At 42.7% G+C, this 20,679-nt stretch overlaps 1 protein-coding gene across 8 annotated transcripts in view; it reads right to left on the bottom strand.

The window, feature by feature from the left end:
* The window catches only part of trim33 (tripartite motif containing 33), a 47,517-nt gene extending 30,718 nt beyond the window's left edge, over window positions 1-16,799 (bottom strand). For 5 of the 8 annotated variants that reach the window (XM_079521123.1, XM_079521118.1, XM_079521121.1 and 2 more), the window contains exons 1-7: window positions 15,949-16,799; window positions 10,260-10,375; window positions 9,601-9,748; window positions 7,283-7,418; window positions 5,992-6,108; window positions 5,363-5,477; window positions 149-295 (exon numbers count right to left, since the gene is read on the bottom strand). In XM_079521123.1, coding sequence (XP_079377249.1) covers window positions 149-295; window positions 5,363-5,477; window positions 5,992-6,108; window positions 7,283-7,418; window positions 9,601-9,748; window positions 10,260-10,375; window positions 15,949-16,798 — 1,629 coding nt within the window. In that variant the 5' untranslated portion in view covers window position 16,799. The remainder of the gene's footprint in view (window positions 1-148; window positions 296-5,362; window positions 5,478-5,991; window positions 6,109-7,282; window positions 7,419-9,600; window positions 9,749-10,259; window positions 10,376-15,948) is intronic. The other 3 variants (XM_079521124.1, XM_079521120.1, XM_079521119.1) reach the window with 1 other exon arrangement.
* Window positions 16,800-20,679: the final 3,880 nt, after the last annotated feature.

Here is a 20,679-nt window from a genome sequence, read left to right on the forward strand (position 1 = left end):
GCTTGTAGGTCTGCTATTTTTGAAAAATCGAAGAACGACTGACATAGAAACATAGCTTTTTCAGAAAACTGTCAGGATGTAGAAGACATTTTTAGAATCTGATCTCAGGTCAAAATGGGTTAAAAACAATGTTAAAGTTGATGCGTACCAGCCTCTTGCTGTAGAGCAGCGCCGTGCTACTACCGCTGGTGATGGCCCAGTGGCAGAAGTTGAGGACGTGGTTGATCTGGTGGGCCAGATGGGCAGTGTCCTTGTGTTGGGTCACAAGTCTCATGCTGCGCTCTTTGGTCACACTCTGTAAAAGAAAAAACACACAGAGTTTGGATTTAGGCTAACTGGACAGATGACCTAAGGACAAACTAGCTTGCCTATTATGCAAACATGTTCCCATTTAGTCGCATGGAAATATAAATGAGAGCCATCTGTTGTTCTGTTGCACAACGTACTGAGCAGGCACCCCCAGAAATCTGTTCCGTGGATGGTTTGAGGTGCCATGGTACTGGGGGTACATGCAGAACAAGTACCTGGTACATGGTACTGGGGGTACATGCAGAACAAGTACCTGGTACATGGTACTGGGGGTACATGCAGAACAAGTACCTGGTACTGGGGGTACATGCAGAACAAGTACCTGGTACTGGGGGTACATGCCGAACAAGTACCTGGTACTGGGGGTACATGCAGAACAGGTACCTGAGGTGCCATGGTACTGGGGGTACATGCAGAACAAGTACCTGAGGTGCCATGGTACTGGGGGTACATGGTACTGGGGGTACATGCAGAACAAGTACCTGAGGTGCCATGGTACTGGGGGTACATGCAGAACAAGTACCTGAGGTGCCATGGTACTGGGGGTACATGGTACTGGGGGTACATGCAGAACAAGTACCTGAGGTGCCATGGTACTGGGGGTACATGCAGAACAAGTACCTGAGGTGCCATGGTACTGGGGGTACATGCAGAACAAGTACCTGAGGTGCCATGGTACTGGGGGTACATGGTACTGGGGGTACATGCAGAACAAGTACCTGAGGTGCCATGGTACTGGGGGTACATGGTACTGGCCAGGGGGTACATGGTACTGGGGGTACATGGTACTGGGGGTACATGCAGAACAAGTACCTGAGGTGCCATGGTACTGGGGGTACATGGTACTGGGGGTACATGGTACTGGGGGTACATGCAGAACAAGTACCTGCCGCTTGTCATAGTTATGGTTGGGAACCAGCTTCATTGAGGATAAAGAACCGACTGAAACACAACGGTTCGCCCTAATGATTCCCAATTTGCCTTGCAAAACATGCAAACATGCAAATGCGCATTTGCACGTTTTCTTTTTTTATAATATTTATTTTATTAGGAAAAAGCAGTACAATAACAGCATTTATATGTATACATAGGACACAAGTGCAGTTCCCAGGATTTTTTTCCCCACCCCTCTTCCCTCCCTCCCTCCTCCAAGTGACTCCATCTCCAGTGTCTCTGTAACATCCTTGCTTTCTTCAGGACTACATATGGCATCAAGTCAACACTTAACAGGGGCAAAGGGCAATATTGCTTCAGAGTGTACATTTCAGAAGGAGAACAAGAAGAAAGAGTGGGCAGACAAAAGAAAAAGACCAAGACAAAAAAACAACAACAACCAAGAAACGAACGTATTTACAATATTGCTGAGGGGAACAAAAACAAAACAGCTTTGGACTTCGACCATGAGAAGAGGAAGGGTGTCTTAAACATTTTCTACAAAGATCATAAAGCAGGCTATTAGGACCAGTGAGATCAACATTTGCATGTTTTCACAGTGTGGAAATGCGCAAACGTGCATTTGCATGTTTTCACAGTGCGGAAATGCGCAAACGTGCATTTGCATGTTTTCACAGTGCGGAAATGCGCAAACGCGCATTTGCATGTTTTCACAGTGCGGAAATGCGCAAACGCGCATTTGCATGTTTTGCAAAGCCTTTTTGTCACTCTTAAAAGGTTTTTGCATTCTGTGAGCAAGTGACTGAGGTTGAGGTCACCTGCATTGAGGTTGAGGTCACCTGCATTGGGTGTCTAGAGTGAAGCAGTATGCGAAAACGCACGTGGATCTCAACAGAAAAAAGTGTCAAGAGAAGAGCATGGCTAACAGACAACATAAATGAAGTGTGGTCGTACTTCAGTAAGCAGGGCAAAGGCTGTGCCAAGTGCATGAAATGCAACACCATGATAACATGCAAAGTAGTAGCACGCCTAATATGGTTAAACATCTCCTGGTACAAGTAGTAGCACGCCTAATATGGTTAAACATCTCCTGGTACACCAAGTCAAGTTGACTTTGCCAGCAAGGCAGCAACACAGGAGCTAGCAGCTGCAGCGGATCCCCAGCAGACTAGTACTATTAATAACATTAGTTAATTCTCTGTATAAACTACTAACTATAGGGCTTGAAATGTCTATTCTGTAGGTCTACAAAATAGTTGATCTACAAGCTCTATTTTCACAATTTTTGTAGGCCACCAATTTAAGAAGATTTTAAAAAAAGTGCTTCTCAAATATTCAATTGACCTAAACGAGCAAGTTGAAGTCGGTTATTGCTGGTTGGTTAAATTGGTTCGCCTTTCCGACTTCATGCGGACAGTCATGACTCATAAAAGCTGGAAATACTTCAGCTATAAAGTATCAATCAAAATCAAACTTAGGAATTAGGAATGAAATAAACAGCAGTTGTAAGTAACCAAGAACAAAAGTTAATTGACGTTTAAAAAAGAAAAAATACATTTTAGGTTTGTCTTGCCCAACGTTGGGCAACTTCCTAACAGGACGTTTCTACACACTTCCTACCAGGAAGTTGACCAATTCCTTACCAGGTATAGATTGTATAGTATATATAAGAAAGCTAGATGGCTCACCCGCGCTCTGGCCAATGGAGAGCGACGTTGCTACGTGGCGGCCATCTTACCTCGGGCCACATAACATTGTGTCTATGGTGCATGTACTTTTAAATAACCACAACTTGCTCAATTTTCAACCGATTTTCAAGCGGTTTGTTATAAACAAGAGACGTCCGTATGCTTTTATACGACGTTTATATACAAAAACAAAATTAAGCAGATAAGCGTCCTGATCCTGAATCATAGCCACGTTGACAACGTTTGTAATAAACCAACCCGTTTGTAAATCCGTCAAGATTTGAGCGAGTTATGACTGTTTTTGTTTGAGCTGCCATAGAACATACTGTACTGTAGCCCCTAAGTAAGATGGCTGCCGGGTGAACTACGTCAGAGATTCCGCCTTGAGCCATCTAGACTTGATATATATCTATGGTATATACAGTATATATCACTGTTGTTGATTTACTGTTCACACTTCTGGATATCCATTTATCTATGTACACACTGTGACTATATCTATGCCCTCCAGGCCGGGATGGCCAAAGGGATTATCATTACTGCAAGTTTTCACTCCTGCAAGTCTGTCTGTCCGTCCGTCCGTCAGTCCGTCTGTGAACAGCTAATCCCCGGCACCACTAGACCAATCGTGTGAAATTTACATGCACACTTCCAGTAGGAGAAAGGTTTTAGGCTCCACCTAAAACATTTTAACCTCATGCTGGTTACTGCTACTACTCCTACAGATCTTGTTGAAACCTCTCACAGATTGGTAGTTGGTACACATCATCTCTGTGGCCGTGTGATCAAGGTATATCTGACAATCACTTCTGCCCAAAGGGACCGCCACAAACAAACATTTGCACCGTGCACCCTCTGTCATAAACAATATTTTCCCCGCAGCTGTCTTGTGTCCTGTCAGCTTCACCCCATGACAGACAACCTTGCCTGGCAGGGATCTGTGCATCAAGGAGCGCACCTTTCTAGTTATACCTGTTTCACTACATGTATAGTAGTCTTTTTTAAATACTTATTCTAGCTGTAACTTTTTTTCTGTATCTGTCCTGTGTTCATAACGGTGGTACTACTATCACCACTGAATTTCATGGCAATTTGGGATTTGGAAAAAACGTGTCAAAACACATACTTGGCAGGGAATGAGTTTTAAGGAGCAAATCGCCAAGGAGAACTGGTCGGGCTACGACTTGGCCTCACTCCCTGAACCCACCTCACCCCTGCCCACTTTGACAGGCTGGGATGGCTTAGGGTTGACGACAGAGTACAGCATCTTGCAATGTGTCTGGTCCACAAGATTCGCTACACCACCATGATACCCATGTACCTGTCTAAATACTTCCTTAAACCCCCTTATGGCCAGTGACGTAATTGACGCGAGCGTTTAATTCCCTATAATCGGGGTCTTAATGTAACAAAATGTAGCAACTTTTAACTTTATCAGTGTGTCGCCCACAGTGACAGTCTTTGTATTGAGTTGTGATTTCATGTGAAATGTACCCATTCTCAAAACTGTTAATAAATACTTCAATCGATGTTCATTTTGTAGTGGATTTAACCTACCATTAGCAGACCAACAGTTTCCCTTAGCTGCCGTGTGATATAGTGCTGTAGGAAGACATTGGATTTCATAGCCGCGCTATTATGGTCATTATACCACAGCCATAAAGCAATCAGATTACGTTGATTTGACCTATGCGTTGTATAATTCAAATACAATCAAATGGCATCAAAATAGACTTACAGTAACAAATTAAAAGAATGAAATTTTCTAAATTTAAAAATGTCTTAGCAGCTGTTCTATCACATGGTGTGAGCTTGTAGATCGGAATAGCCAAAGTATAAAATAGGGTTTAACCCATTTAGGCCATATGGTTGGTGGCTGGTTTCATTGTGAACAAGCAGATTACAGTACTACCTGGCCAGGTGAAAACAAACACCACCCTGGCTATTAGCATTTGAATGCTTGATCTGAGGGAGGTCCGTCAACCCCCCGCCCCCGGACTGGCCGAGCATGCCCAGGGGCGGGGGGGAGGTAAAATGGTAAATGGTGCATTTATATAGCGCCTTTATCCAAGGCGCTTTACATAGATTGTGCTTCACCCATTCACACACACATTCATACACCGATTGCGGCGGAAGCCATGCAAGGTACCAACCAGCACATCAGGAGCACTTTGGGGTTCAGTGTCTTGCCCAAGGACACTTCGACATGTAGCCAGGAGGAGCCGGGATTCGAACCGCCGACCCATGGATCATTGGACGACCTGCTCTACCTCTTGAGCCACAGTCGAGGTGTTAGGAATGTAGAAAAAACTAGAAATCCCCTAAAATCATCAAGGGGGCCCGAGCCCCGCCACCCCCACGGAGTCTACGTCACTGCCCTGGACAACCCCAATCATGCGAAATATTTTTCATGGAATATTTTACATTGTACAGAGTTACTTTCTACCACTGTCTGGTTGCAGTTCACTTACCTCCAACTGCTGCAGCAAGGCCTTGCCCTTCTTGTTTATCTCATTGATGAGTGTGAATACGGCAATCTTGATCTCGTGTTCCACCTTCCTGTGCGTCTCGTTGAGCTCCTTTATCCTGGACAGAGGAACATAAGAACTTAACTTTGTTTGTATAGCACTTTCCATGCATAAAATGCAGCCCAAAGTGCTTCACATTAAAATAACACATAAAAGAATGCCTGAAGAAAAAAGCAAACTAAAGAAGCGATTGTATTTGGAGATGCTAGATGCTCAATATGTACAATTTGTATGTACGACGACTTCCCAGTTTGATCCCGGGCTCCCCCACAGTTAGTGTCAAAGTGTCCTTGAGCAAGACACTGAACCCTGCATTTCATCAGGAGATGAAATGCAGCTTCAATGTGGTTTTCCAGTTCCACTTTTGTCTGCTCATTTATCGTTTCATCGCTTCCAATTTCAATTGTTTATCCTGTATGATTTCTGTACTGTACGAGTACAGTTTTAACTGTGTGTATACAAAATACGTATTTTGTTGCACTTGGAGGAGTTTCCGATTTCATACTTTTTTCCATATGATCTCCAGCAAGGAAAGACCTGACCCAGTTCTGTATGGAATTCTGGTTTCATACCTGCTTTGCACCTGAGAGACAGAGTAGTGCACATAGTTCTTCTTCTCCTGTAGCTTGGTCATGTGGGTCTCAATGATGCCCTTCTGGTTCTGAAAGGCCTCCTCTAAGAACTGGTACCTGAAGTGCAGTGAGGAAAGTTGTGAGGACTAAATTAAATTAGCGTTTGTGTGATCTATACTGGACAAAACATTTGTATATTATACATATTGCCACGTCTATTCACTAAAACAAAACCTTCAAATTATAGTTTGGCTAATACAACGGGTTGTGCGCTTGTAGGTCTATTTTAAAAAACATTTTGAGGGCCTGGGCCATGGCTCAGTGGTCCAGGCACCTTGGCTGGTAATCCAGTCTGGCAGTGTGCCGCGGGTTCGACTCCCGATCCCGACGGCCTTTACTGCATGTCTTCCCCCCCCATCTCTCTCCCCATTTCCTGTCAGCCTACTGTCTGTCCCTCCATAAAAATATAAAACAAAGGTGAAAGCCACAAAAAAAAAACAAAAAAAAAAAACATTTTGATTCGTTTGACAGATGTTTAACATTTTTGATAAAAATAGGAAATTAACTAGAAGGAAATGGACAGATAAAGAGCTATGGTGGCTCTTTTTTCCCCTATACTGTTGACAACAATAGTTCTCACTGGGCATGATGTCAGATAACCCAACTATTGAATGGCACAATGACATAGCTGGATAAATAATCCAGCAGCTACTGTGGCTGGTGGACAAAAAAAAGGGTTTGTTTCCAAACTATAGTACGGCCATGATAACTAGGGACACCCTGAGCCTGCATGCTCGAACAAGCATACTGAAGGTCATGGTTGGCAACACAAAGTAGGAGACAAGTGGGCAGGCAAGAGAATGTTTTCTTCTGAAAGTTTCTGAGATTTGCGTGTCACATTATAAACCGCCCACAGTTGCTACTCTTACTCATTGGTCAATTGTATGTTGAATTTGTATGTTGTTCATCTATAAATTCCACAAATCTGTGTGTGTGCGTGTGTGTGTGTGTGTGTGTGTGTGACGCATATCTCAAAAAACACCCAACCAATCACTCATTTAGCGTGAGTAGACGCCAAGTTCAGTGTTGCGCCATGCGCCACAGTTACATGCAAAGTCAATGTAAAGAAGAATTACAGAAATCGTCAGTGAATGACATGCAAATTATGCACGCGAGTACAGGGCTGCACTGACATCGCACACGCAGACAACAGGTATTGATTGCACCGACTAGTCGTATAATACATTTCTCAGTACTGCATAGCACACCTAAACAAAATCAACTTCGTTACCTATGTTCTTTGTGTTCGAGCAGCTGGCAGTCCCTGCAGGTTAGCGTGTCACAGGTCTCACAGTAGAGTTTCAGGGGTTCCTGTTTGTGGACAGGACAGAAGACAGGCCTCTGCCCCGGTGCACTCACTGCTTCTGCTGAGACAAACCACAAGCTGAGTCACGTAGGTGCCCAGTAAGGATTGTGACTGTGTGGATTGGCGATATACCATCTGGTATTATCAGATACCCAGCCTTTATTTATGATAGCATGGGTGAAGGTAGTGATAAGAGCACAGAGGGGTCATATGTCAAAGAGAGGGTGCTATATTCGATATGGCAACGGCTGCCAAACCAAGCTCAAGAACACTGTCGGTCGACCTAACTCAACATGTGAAACATGGCCTCCCCACGGTTGCTGCGTTTATCAAATGCTAACTTCTTGTCGTCTTTGTGACTAAATAAGCCTGTAGGTATGTGATAATAAACCACCAGCTCAGTGGTCTTGTGGTTAAGAGTGTCCGCCCAGGACACTCATGACTTTTTGACATGTGGACTTTATGACTGGGAGGTCGGGGTTCAATCAATGGCTGTGTCACACACCAAAGACAATACTAATGGTACCCATTGCCTCCCTGCTTGGCATTCAACATCAAGGGTTGGATTGGGTCCCTGTGATATACTAGCATCACGTCCACAGGGGTATACTTGTATGTCAAGCTGCCTCACTCTAAGGAAATAGGAGACAGGCTCCTGACCTATGTGCCATATGGCTCGGGAACGGTTGGTTCCCAAGGCTTGTGTGATAATCACCTGGGCATTCACCCTACCCGCTGGTAACCAACCTCAGGCCTGGCTGCTTCAGTCCTCACTACAGCTCAGAATGATATGCCAGCCCTCGTTTGCATAACCTCAGGCAACGCAGAATGCCCGGGTGACAATCAATATGTATCATTATATGAATATTACATCATCCAGCCCCAAATATGCCTCATGCAGATCTGGGACAACAGTGCAATGTAAGACGCTCCGACAGAGAAAATTAAAGAATTTAAAATAAAAGTAAAACCTGCTGCAGTGCTCACTGTGTGCCGCTGGGTTTTATCCCATTTTGGGCGGGAACCCCTTTTGCCAGTGTTTTAAACATTGTTATAAATTAGCTATTGAAAAATAGCAGATCTACAAGCTCATAGAGCGCCACCGAGTGGCGTGCTACGAGCTTGTAGGTCTGCTATTTATTTCAGAAAACTGGAGGATTTTTAAATTTCAACGTCAGGCCTTATTAGTTCAGGGGTATTGTTCTCTTTATTGTACTCTCAAACACAGCACTTTAGTTTGTTTTCATGCAAAAACATTTTTTTGATTTTCTCAGCCAAAAATTGTTAAGCCCGGGGTTATTTAATCCATTAAATCATAGCGCCCAGCGATTTATAGCAGCGGAGCACATTTAGCGACGGACCGGATGTTATCCCAGATGTGGCTGAAGTAGCTAGATGTAGCCAAAACACTATTGAGGCGATCGACAACAACGGGAGGTATGATTAATTCTCCGTCCTTTTGATCAATCTCCGTCTTGAGCGCTGGGCGTTACTAATTGATAGGGCGGAGAACTCCGTCCTGTGCGCTCAGGGTGTAAAATAATATACACATGAATAATATATAATTAGTAGTTAACTAAACATTAGTGTTTTGTCGTTCAAAAACTGTTGTTCTGGGTATGCAAATTTCACAATACACAATTCAATTGCTTTTTTGAGGGCCCCTCCTATGCCCAGCTTTGTGTGTTTGTGTGAATCATAGAGATGATTTGATTGGCTGATCACCCCGTAGTGATGATTTGATTGGCTGAGCAAAGTACATACATATTGAGGATAAAAAGTGAGGGCAGAAAAAAGTGAAGACACCAATTGTGATTGGCGGGAATGTGATGATGTACGTCCGATGATAAGAACGCCCCTCACTTCACACGAGTGAGATACTTTTTTAACATATCACTATGAATATGACGTTTATTCTTGTGGCTGAAATACAAGACAGGAAAGGAGGGTTGTTAAATAAAGAGCCCCTGGAAAGGTCTCGTTACCTAGACTATTACTGTTACCTATGACTGGGCCGGTGAAATGTATAATCTAACGCAATCAGACTCTGCAGCACTATCACCATGGCAACCGCCTATCGGCAGTGCATCTCCAGCAGGACTGCACTCACTGTAGTGTACATAGTGAGGGGATAGTTTCAACTGTGCTTCATGGCAGCACAACCTGCCTCGTCAGATCTCCCGTCATTCATTCACAGTGTAGACAGTGTGACCCCGTGTGTCATGATGATGGGGGCAGCTTACCAGAGTCGCCATCCCCCATTGTGCGGATCTTGTGGTCCTTGGTTATTTTTACCCTCTGGTGAGCCTCCACGCACGTCTTACACAGCCACTCGTTGCACTCCACGCAGAAGCCGATGGTCTCCGCGCTGTCTTCGCAGCTGGTACATACCTTGGGAAGACGAGAGCAGAGTGAGCACGTAAACAATCTCTCCGTACCAGTAGCCTCCTGAACCTCTCAAAGTAAACCCAGTGTCAACAAGGCCCAGTGTCCACTGAAGCTTGCCAGCATGGCAGGCAGAGCATCAGGGCTAGGTTGGATTTTTACACATTTACAATTTAGGCATTTAGCAGACGCTCTTAATCCAGAGCGATTTACATTAAGCAAGAACAAAAAGCATGGGAATACATCACATATTTAAAAAGCATTTATCCTGAAACATGCGTAAGCTAAGAACGTAACAGTGGAATATCTATATAATGAAACTATACATATAAACTATACATATATGCTATACTAAGCTATACATATGTACTATGATGTGCTATGACTACATACAATGCAATTATAGTGCTGTCTACATAACATGCTAAAAGTCTGTATCAAATGCTATCTAAGTCTACAAAGATGCTATCTAAGGGGGTAGGGTAAGTGCCATTTCATACATTGTTGCCACAAGTACCTGTGCTGCCTTTTCAGCTGTGCTGGTAGCCTCCGAGGTGTCTTTGACAAAGTAGTTGTCGATTATGTCACTCTGTTTGTAATCCTGGTGACACACTGAGCAGCGCATCACGTTCACTGGGAAGAGGAGACAGAATACAGGTCAGCAGGCGGACAGCTTGCCTGTAAAAAGTTGCACTATTTTTACCCCCTTTTAAGTTGTTTATTAATTATTTCTGTGAACGTAACCATGTGATCACTTTCTTTGTATCTTAGTTATGTACTCAACTTATTGGTTTTATACCTGTATATAATTGATGTTGTTTGTATGTCTGGCCTCGTGGGGAAAGATGGTGGGTGGGTGGGGAGGATTGGGAAAGGAGTTGTGGGAGAAAATATAAAAACAAAGAGTTGTATTTTCTTTCTGTGAAACTTGCATAATATGATGTCATACTCTTTGAATAAAATGTGTTAAAAAAAAAAAAGTTGCACTATTAAACACTGAAAGATTTTTGATATTTGAAAATGTGATTCAGAATCAGAGCCTCTGCCTGTCATTATCTTTACCTGCCTGTTCAATTCATTGAGATTCATAACATTATTATGAATTAATGTGTATGTATGAAGTAATAATGGGCCAACTTCATAAGTAGAGATGCATTAGTAAAAGGTTTTCAGAAAACTTTAACCCATTTTGGGCGGGAACCCCTTTGTGTTTTAAACATTATGTTATAATTTAGCTATTGAAAAATAGCAGATCTACAAGCTCATAGCGCGCCACCGAGTGGCGCTCTACGAGCTTGTAGGTCCGCTATTTTTGAAAAATCGTAAAAATGTGGCGCAAATCTTTGAATATATATTCTTTCAAAGTGAATGTTTTTAACTCGGGTCTAAATGGGTTAAATTAATTTCCATAATTTAGGATCATTCCTGACATTATTGAACATTCCTGGAACTGCCTATTCATGGCACGGGGCTAATTAATTTAGTGTGCGTCATAAGGTAATTCAATCACATCATCCTAGACATTTTTATTAAAATATTAAATCAAATTACAAAACAATAAGAACCATTTCTCTAAATCTGATAATTTAGCATAGTTCATTAAATTAGCTGGCTAAAATTGAGTTTCAATCTTACTCCCCCCCAAAGACTAATTAGCTTAAGGCATTGAAAGGCTTTGTGACTATTAAGTATAATGTTATGCGCAATCTAAAACTTCTCATGAATGTTTTACATTACATTAAAAAGCCTTAAGGCATAAGTAGGGGTACCATATGCCTTAAGGCCTTTCCCCCCCCGCACCCACAAACTTAACTCCCCCTCACCAGCTGGCTGCAGTGGAAACCGGTGTAATCCGGTTTGAGCCGGTCTAAACTGGCTTGAGCAGCACACAGCCGGTTTGTGTAAGCTCCAGCTGCACAAAGCTGTGAGTGATCAGTTGTGAAAGCAGCTGGAGCCGGATTGTGTAGAGCCCCCCCCCTCACACACTCACACACACACACACACACACCACAGATGTCAGTGAACTGGGCATATCTGAATATAAACATGTAGGGCTAGGAGAGTCTGTTAAAATGCAAGCCCTCACGTGCGTGCAATCGTGCATGCATGCAAGTGCACACTCACACGCACACGCACACAGACAGACACCCCTTGTGTATGTATAGTGGCGGGATTTTCTTCTCTTTTTTTGCAATGAGGAACAAAGAATTACAACATTATGGGAATCCAAAAATACTTTTGATCTGTGTTAGCCTATCCATCATCCACCTATCCAGTCATGCTGTGTTTCCCTCCCCATGTGAAAAGTGGCTGTTGTCTCCCATGGAGCATCTAGTAGTAATGTGCAGGTTAACAGTGGCCTCACTGAGGCATCACATGGACCAGTGTCTGGAGTACTATCAATAGTGTCAACTGACCTTCTGGATATAAAAAGGACATTATCACAGAGGTCGTGTATGGGATGGGGGTCATTAAAAGGTCAGCCTTTATTAAAACTAGCTTCATGGGCTACTTGCTGCAGAGAAAGTGATGACAGTTGAGCTGCTGTGTCATAAGACTTAAGTCTCGGGACAGTGCTTCCTTTTCCATTTCCTCATTTAATTCAGTTTTCCTCTGGGGACAAAAAAGTATATAAGTTTAAGCTTGACACTTGAACATTCTTACCACAGGTTTTTTTGTGGTTATGTATTATGGACAACCACCTTACATCTAACTTGACTGATCACAGAGACCTCTTTTAAAGATATCAATGAGTAGCCAAGCTAACCGTTTTAACCCTTGTGTCTGGCAATAATCTATCTAGTCAATGAACAAAACAATTTAGCAGTAAAGGAGTCAGTAAGAAATATCCTGCTTTGGTTAATGTGCCACTCTGCACTGAGTATGGATGCAACAGACCATAGTCTGAATCTGAAAATAATTTCCAATGCTGATGATACTAGGAGCCTTTAATCAACCGCTATTTTAAATTAAAACTCTACACTTGCATACCATATTATTTCCTTATTTTTTTCTTCCTTTTTTTTTTTACTGGACACTAAAATAGAATTTAGAGTAGACCATAAATTCCAAGGCATTAAATTCAATTGAAGCCAATACCAAGGAGATTTTGTGCAAGACAGAGCGGATTAAGATCATGTTAGTCTGCAATGAAACAGAGGCCTATTAATTTAGGCTATTTGATGGTGCAAGCAGGGTGGTCCGCTCCGACAACTCAGTCGTAGACTCGTAGCATAAACAGTGAACTAGCATTGTCTTGGGTGAAATTAAGAGGAGTTCTTCACAGTCAAATTTGTGAATGTTTAGTTAATTTGTTTTTTTTGTGGCTTTCGCCCTTATTTTATATTTTTTATGGAGGGACAGACAGTAGGCTGACAGGAAATGGGGAGAGAGATGGGGGGGATGACATGCAGTAAAGGCTGTCGGGATCAGGAGTCGAACCCACGGCACACTGCCAGACTGGATTACCAGCCAAGGTGCCTGGACCGCTGAGCCACGGCCCAGGCCGAGAAAGTGTCATTTCTACATCGAATTCTGAACATGGAGCTTTGCCATCTTACTGTTAAGGCTCGTTTCTGGAGCAGGTCTCGCTAGGAGCCATTGCCCCCAGTGGGGAGTACGTCTGCATGACTACGACAGCACACAGACAATCTGGGTTGCTTTGATTGGCTGACTCAGAGTCATATGAGAGAGTTGACAGTCTTGGCACCATGTTTCCTAGCACTTAAGACATGGAGATAAGGTTGAAAAATCACACCCGTGTGAAGTGAGTGGCGCTAAGTCATTGTCAATGGCGTTTTTAAAACAAACATTGAACTAAAAACAAACATTAAACGTGTATATAGGAGGGGCTAGCGCCCCTCAAAAACGGTGAAGTATACTTTAACGTGAATATGTGTTTCACATCGTTATGAAAAACAAGATTCTGTGATTTTACAGAGAACCTCTAGTAAGAAATAGGACTTGTCACTTCATTATAGGACTTTAGTATAATTTTCTGGTTAATCACAGCTTAAGATAAATGGTGACAAACACCAAGTCCACAATTGGGCCTACGGTTTAATATAGAAGTTGCTGTGGCACTAAACAATAATTAAGGTAGTGGGCCCCGCAGCTCATACTGAGACAATTAGCTTACATGGTCATGTGTTCCAATTACAGTGGCAGGTCCACAACAACATTGCGTATATTTGAACTGCAGGGTTCAACGCCAAACTTGACATCTGACAACCAAATAATAACACCATGTTAGTTAGATACTCAGTTGTAGAGCTAAGTAACAAAACAGTATCCATGACCTTGTGTTGATGGTAGTAGTGTATTGTATCATTGGACACAATACACTACATATTAGGATTCATGGGTAATGGAAAGATGATAGACAGTGATGGACAAAACTGCTGGCAAGACATCTTATCCAAATTAATAGTTACTTATTTCATTTTCACTTCTGTTACTTTTGTTGACACCTGAATTTACCCCAATCAAAGGTTTATCTTATCCATCTGTAATTCCATGAATCTGTTACTGTATGTCTCTTGTGCTGTCATAGTACTACTACTACTACTACTACTACGGCCTTAGACTGGCCTTCAAGTACTCTGACAACGGGTACTGCACTTGTCATTGCATTACTTTTTGGGGTTATCCTTTTAGTGTACGCTACGGTATGTCTAATAAAGTATTCAATAAATCAACCAAAGGTCAATCTACACAGTATATCTTATATAACATTGGTTCAATCACAAACATTTTTATATCAAGGACCCCCAAATTAATATGCATTTGGCCGCCCGCGGAGCCCCATCTGAACATAATTTGTGCCCGGGACCCCCCAGGACCCCCCATACAAGCTTTGTGTTGTTAAAATGTTTCAGCAATATTCCAAAAAAAAAGTCAAATAAAATGATCCACAGCTTTTAGAAAATAGCCAATCTACAGCTGTTTCCAAATATCCCATGTACTGGTATATAGGGTTAAAGTTTAGAGGGAGGGACCCCCTGGCTGGAACGCCCTGCTCAAGGACCCCGGGAATTCACTTTGAGAACCGCTGTTATGATATAATTATAATAATCTAATCTTAAATCTAGAAGTTATACTGTTACATAAATGTTATATTGATGTCTAAAAAATGTCATGTTCATATCTATGGCTTAAATGTAGTCTTGTTGACAACTATAACATTTAACAGTGGCCAAGATAGGTACACGTAGTGGATACAAAAAGGTCCATAAAATACAGATTATGATGATTATGAAGCACAATCAGTAGGTCTATACATCGATCGCGCCTATGGTATACATCGAGTTCCTACATAGTCATTAGTACTTGAAGTCAAAGACATAAAGTTAGGTATTAACCGGGAGTCTGGGACCTAAGTACAGTGATTTTGAGTCTGTACTGCTTAGAAATAGTGTACAGTATAATCTCTATAGTAGTGCATTAGTGAGTGCACTGCACACTGCACTTATCAAAGACATATCTGAGTGTGATGTCTAAAGTGTTGTAACATGTTACATATGTAACATAAGTCCTCAACTTGTCATTCTAGTAATAAGCCATTAACAGCATTAGTATGTCAACTTTAAGATTATATAGCTCACATCTGTGAAGCATTCATGAAGTTTAAGTCAATATTTAGTGGTTAATAATAGCCTAAACTTGGTTAAGTGATGATCACAACTCAACAAAGAGCTAGATGCCAAACATATACACATGATCTTGTTACGACATCTATAATGGAAATTACATAAATATAAACTTTATTATGCAAATAATTGCATGCTTGCTGTAGTCATCACAAATGTACACTGACTGGCAAATACAAAAAATTGTAGTCCGGCTTAGGAGTTGGGAGGCTGAAGTAAAACTACTCATAATGGTAACCTACACTTTATAACAAAGCTAAAACGTATAAGTATAGGTCTCGAATTTTTACACAGCAACAGTTCGTGAAGGTGTGGTTGCAGGACGAGTAGCCTTGCAGGGATTGAGGGATGCATTCGTGCTCAGTAGAACTAGAACAACGGACCACAGGGGGTGTAAATATTGGAGGTCATAAAATCTACGAAATGCCCAGTGCTCACTGGGCTGCATCCATTTGTAACTCTGAGTGAGAGAGCCAAACAAATTGGACAACGTGTCCACCCCCTTGAGTTCAAAGTAAATCGATGAATCTAGAAATACATGATGCAGGACCGACTCACCTATGTGTGTGTCTGTCTGGCCGTGTTGCCCGGGCACCTGGACGCTGATCTGTCGGTCGGGCTGGGGAATACATTTCAGGCAGAACGAGTGCAGGCAAGGCAACAGTTTGGGCTCGCAATCACGGCTCTGGAGGTTTTGTTTACACACGGCGCACGTATCCAATAAATTCACTGGGATTGGGACTGGCACTGGCGGGGTGGTAGTGGTGGTAGTAGTGGTGGAGGCGGCTGCTGCTGGCGTGGTGGTGGTGCCCCCCCCTAGAGCAGCAGCAGCCGCCACGGGTGGAGGGGGAGACATTTCCGTGGTGAGTCCGCTGCTTCCAGAAGCAATATTAGCAACAACGTCCCCCGCAGCGGCGGCAGAGGGAACCGGGGACGGGGTGGTCACCGAGGCGGGCTCCGCGGTACTGTTCTCCGCGGTACTGTTCTCCGCCACCGTCGTCGGCGGACTAGCAGTAGTGCTGCTATCGCTGCTGCTGCTGTTGCTGTTCGCGCTGTTGTTGCCGTTAGCTTCGGCGCCGTTAGCGTCTCCTCCTCCTCCTCCTCCGCTGGTGGTGGTGGCGGCGGCAGCGGAGGGTGTCGGAGGTGCCTGTGCCTGGGGAGGAACAACATTCTCCGGGGACTCGGTCTCCTCGTCGCCGGCCTTCGTCGGGTTCGCCTCGATGATTATTACCGCGTTGTCGTCTTTCGACGCGTCTGGGTCCGCGTTTTCTTGAGCCGACGGGACTGTAGTATCCGAATTACTGGAGGTATCCATAGCCTCCTCGCCTTTGTTGTCCGCCATCTTCCTTCCTCTTTGAACCGATTCACGTCGTGCGTGACTGAGTCGAGAAGAGCGTCGTGACGCCATCGGTCAGACGTTTTATGAAGTTAACCCGCGTCACCACCAGGCGGGAGCCTGCTTTCCTTTTACTGATCAGTGCTCACATCAGGCCCATAGCCCGCCTACTGTATCCACTCATGTGCACGCCCACATACATGCACTCACAGAGACCGGTTCCGTGTCCGTTCTAGACCGGATCTGCATCATGAAAAGAAAATTGGCTGCATTACACGGTGCGTTTTGGATATGCGCACCCTCCATTCCGAACGCACCCCATAGGAGGAGCGCTATCACCAAAAATGTGGAATGCCCTACCAACAGCCGTAAAGGAATGTGCATTTTGAATCCCTACTCGCCAAAAAAGTTTAAAAAAAGTCCCCCCCTAATGTAGGCCTACATATTTTTTCCTTGATATGATTTTTTCCCCCGTACTGTATGTCATAATGTTCTGATGAATTGAAAATGGAGGACCCCAAGCCATAGTGTTTTTATCTTAGAGTATACTCTAAGGTTTTTATGGATAATGGTATTTCAATCCTCTTGGACCTTGAACTGTGCTTATTGTACAAACTGTTAATAACATGTTCAATCAATCAATCAAACGATTCAAACCGTTTGATATTTTGACTATGAATTTCAGGATTTGACTTGACTATGGATTTGACTTGACTATGGATTTGACTAGAGGCCTATAGATAAAGCGAGGGGGGGTGGAGTGAGGGACGAATGAGAGGAGGATTGAAAGATGAATGAATACAAATAATGAAGGGAGGAATGGGAGAGAGGGAGGAATGAAGGCTGGAGGGATGAGGCTGTTGACTGGAGCTAAACTGAGGTTTTATTTGGCATTTCATGTATAGTAGACTCTACCATACTGGAGTGCCATAAGTCTTTGCTTAATAATGCAACCCACACCAGTCAGTGATTGGTGCATTTTTATTTTTTTCAATTATGTAACAGGGATAAATAAGGGTGTTGTCTTTATGTATGTCTTAACATAGTAGTTTGCACAATTGTATGTTCAAAATGAGGCTATTTTAACACTGACATTTATATTATTTTTTTGTTTGTATCGGCAGAGAAACTCTTTTGTTGCTGTAGCATCTCTTTGAAGGTGCCATATAGCACCTTTGTCAAATGGTCTATATAGCATAATGGTGTTATTGTTGCACCTTTGTCAAATGGTGCTATATAGAACCATTAGAGGTGCCATGGCCTATATAAATGGTGTTAAATAGTATGCAAAACTCTCTTTGGCTCGCAATCATATAGGGGAGACCTTTTGCTGGTACCGTTGCCAAATGGTGCATGTAGAACCAGAGAGTTCTCAAACTTTTTTATGACAAATTAAGTGTTTCACTGCAAACCCTCGTCTGCAAATTATTTGTGCCAGGAGGCAGGGACCACACACACGATTTGTGTGCTTAAATTATTTTCAACCAGAGAGTTCTCAAACTTTTTTATGACAAATTAAGTGTTTCACTGCAAACCCTCGTCTGCAAATTATTTGTGCCAGGGACCACACACACGATTTGTGTTTCAATTATTTAAAAAAAACATTCAAAATGTTTTTTTAAAATAGCAAATCTACAAGCTCACGATATGGGTGGCATTGCTGGGGACCCCTGGAACCCTCTGAAGTACTATAGTACTAACCGGGGGTGAGCATGTTTTGGCCATACGTGTAGGAAACAAGAGAGGGTCTCAGACTCCATATGGCCAGTAATCTATGACATAAAAAGACTTAATTTTGGCCATGGTTTCAGCCAAATCTCATGCATCTATTTAGCAATTTACTTTACTGCCCTCTGTGTAATGTACAGTATGAAGCCACTTTGTGCAGCATGTGACCATTATTATGGACATAGCGGTCGGATCTCTGACTCAAGACGACCGGATCTCCATAGGCTATATGCCTACTGCCTAGTTGCCTACTTAACTGTTTATGGTTATGTCTGAGTTAAACCATTTAGGCCTGACATCGAAATTTAAAAAATGTCTTGTCTAAATCCTCCAGTTTTCTGAAGTACCCATGTTTCAGTGGTGCTCAATATTTCATACCAAGGACCCCAAAAAATATATGTAATTGGCCCACCGACCCTCATCTGAAAATATGTTGTTCCAGGGACCCCCTCAGAAGCAAAGATTTGAGTTAAAAACGTTCGCTCTGATAAAATATATATTCCAAATTTGCGCCACATTTTCACGATTTTTCAAAAATAGCAGACCTACACGCTCGTAGCGCGGCCCTCGGTGCGTGCTATGAGCTTGTAGATCTGCTATTTTTCAATAGCTAAATTATAACATAATATTGAAAACACCAAAAGGGGTTCCCGCCCAAATGACATGCCTATGGGCGTATCCGTTTTATTTATGGTTATGAGAGAAGGAGGCACTGTACCCATTCTACAAACTGTGAATAAAATTGTCAATCAATCAATCAATCAATCAGTCAATGTGGGAAATGTCTGGCATATGTCACATTTTATGAAGGTACACATTAATAGAGCAGTATAGTGGTATAAACTCCTAGACCTAGGCTGTAGGCTAGGTTCATGATTTAATCAATGATTCATTAGTACTTATAAAGTGCCCATAGTTAGTTATTATAGGTCTCCTGAAGCTACGTCTCTCATTAAGATTCATTAATTATTGACGACAGCCTATTTTGTCAGTAGTGACTGATAGTCTAATATCTTCTAAGATATTGGCGGATGATTAGTTACTGTTCTGCATAAATTAGACTGTTTTGAAGAGCTAATGTTGATGTAATCATGAATTATTTAGTTATTATAAAGGACCCATAGTTATTATAGTTTCCCAGGAGGTATGGTCTGTGTGACATTAAGATGAATTGGCAAATGTCTGCATTTTTATAGCATCTTTATCCAAAGTCTTGTGTGTTACATTCACCTAGCACAGACAACAGAAGCAACCATCACTTCGAATTCCACTTGTTTATCCTTTATCGGGCTTGAAAAAAGGGAAAGAGGCTCGTATCGTGACTCGTAGTCACGAATCACGATACCCTGAAGAAGGCATCCTGTTTGCCGAAACCGACGTTCAATAAAAAAATCACACCCGTGTGAACTGAGTGGTGCAACTACCCTCTCCCCATGCCTGCCTATCTCTCTCTCTGTAATTAGCAGGCAACAGTGCAACACTAGCTCTCTCTCCCTGTTTCTGGCACAACAGCGCGACTTTTGCCCATAGTCATAATATAGGCTATAGGTTAGGGCGGACAACGGACATTACTGTTCCTTGGAGTGGTTGCACCACTCAAAAATCTTGCATCGTGACTACGAGTTGTGCGGCCTCTTTTAGCCTAGTAGCCAAAAAGTGAACCCAGACATGTTGAGTACACCAACGTTTATGTTAGAAATGTTTAGTATGGGTCCCCAGCATGTAGAAACTGCCGGATGCTAACTTGCATTGAGCAATTTTCATAATTGGCATAATATGTGACCATACCATTAACAACCTATAGAAGGCAAAATATTAAAAATGTCATCATGCTTTATCTAGCATGTGATGTGTCAAACTAGGGGGTTTTCATGATGCTGAATCCATTCCAAGCATTAGTTTTGCAAAAAAACACCCATTGGGCTTAAAACGGCCATGCCCACTTGCTCAAATCATCATCATCATGACATCATCAATTTGTGATGACGGCATTGGCCGTTTTTAGCTGGGCCGTTTTTCTACATGCTGGGGATCCATACTAAACATTTCTAACATAAAACCTTGGTGTAGGCCTACTCAACATGTCCAGGTTCACAATGGGGCTCTATGGGCTGGCTACTAGACTATTTCCCTTTTTTCAAGTTTTATCTCCTGCGGTCAGCACCTCCCCACTGGTGTGCGCTCCTACCTCTTTGTTTTGTTCCTTTACCGGGCCCCATGGGTAG

The sequence above is a fragment of the Electrona antarctica genome (assembly GCF_951216825.1).
Source record: "Electrona antarctica genome assembly, chromosome: 2".
Taxonomy (NCBI): domain Eukaryota; kingdom Metazoa; phylum Chordata; class Actinopteri; order Myctophiformes; family Myctophidae; genus Electrona; species Electrona antarctica.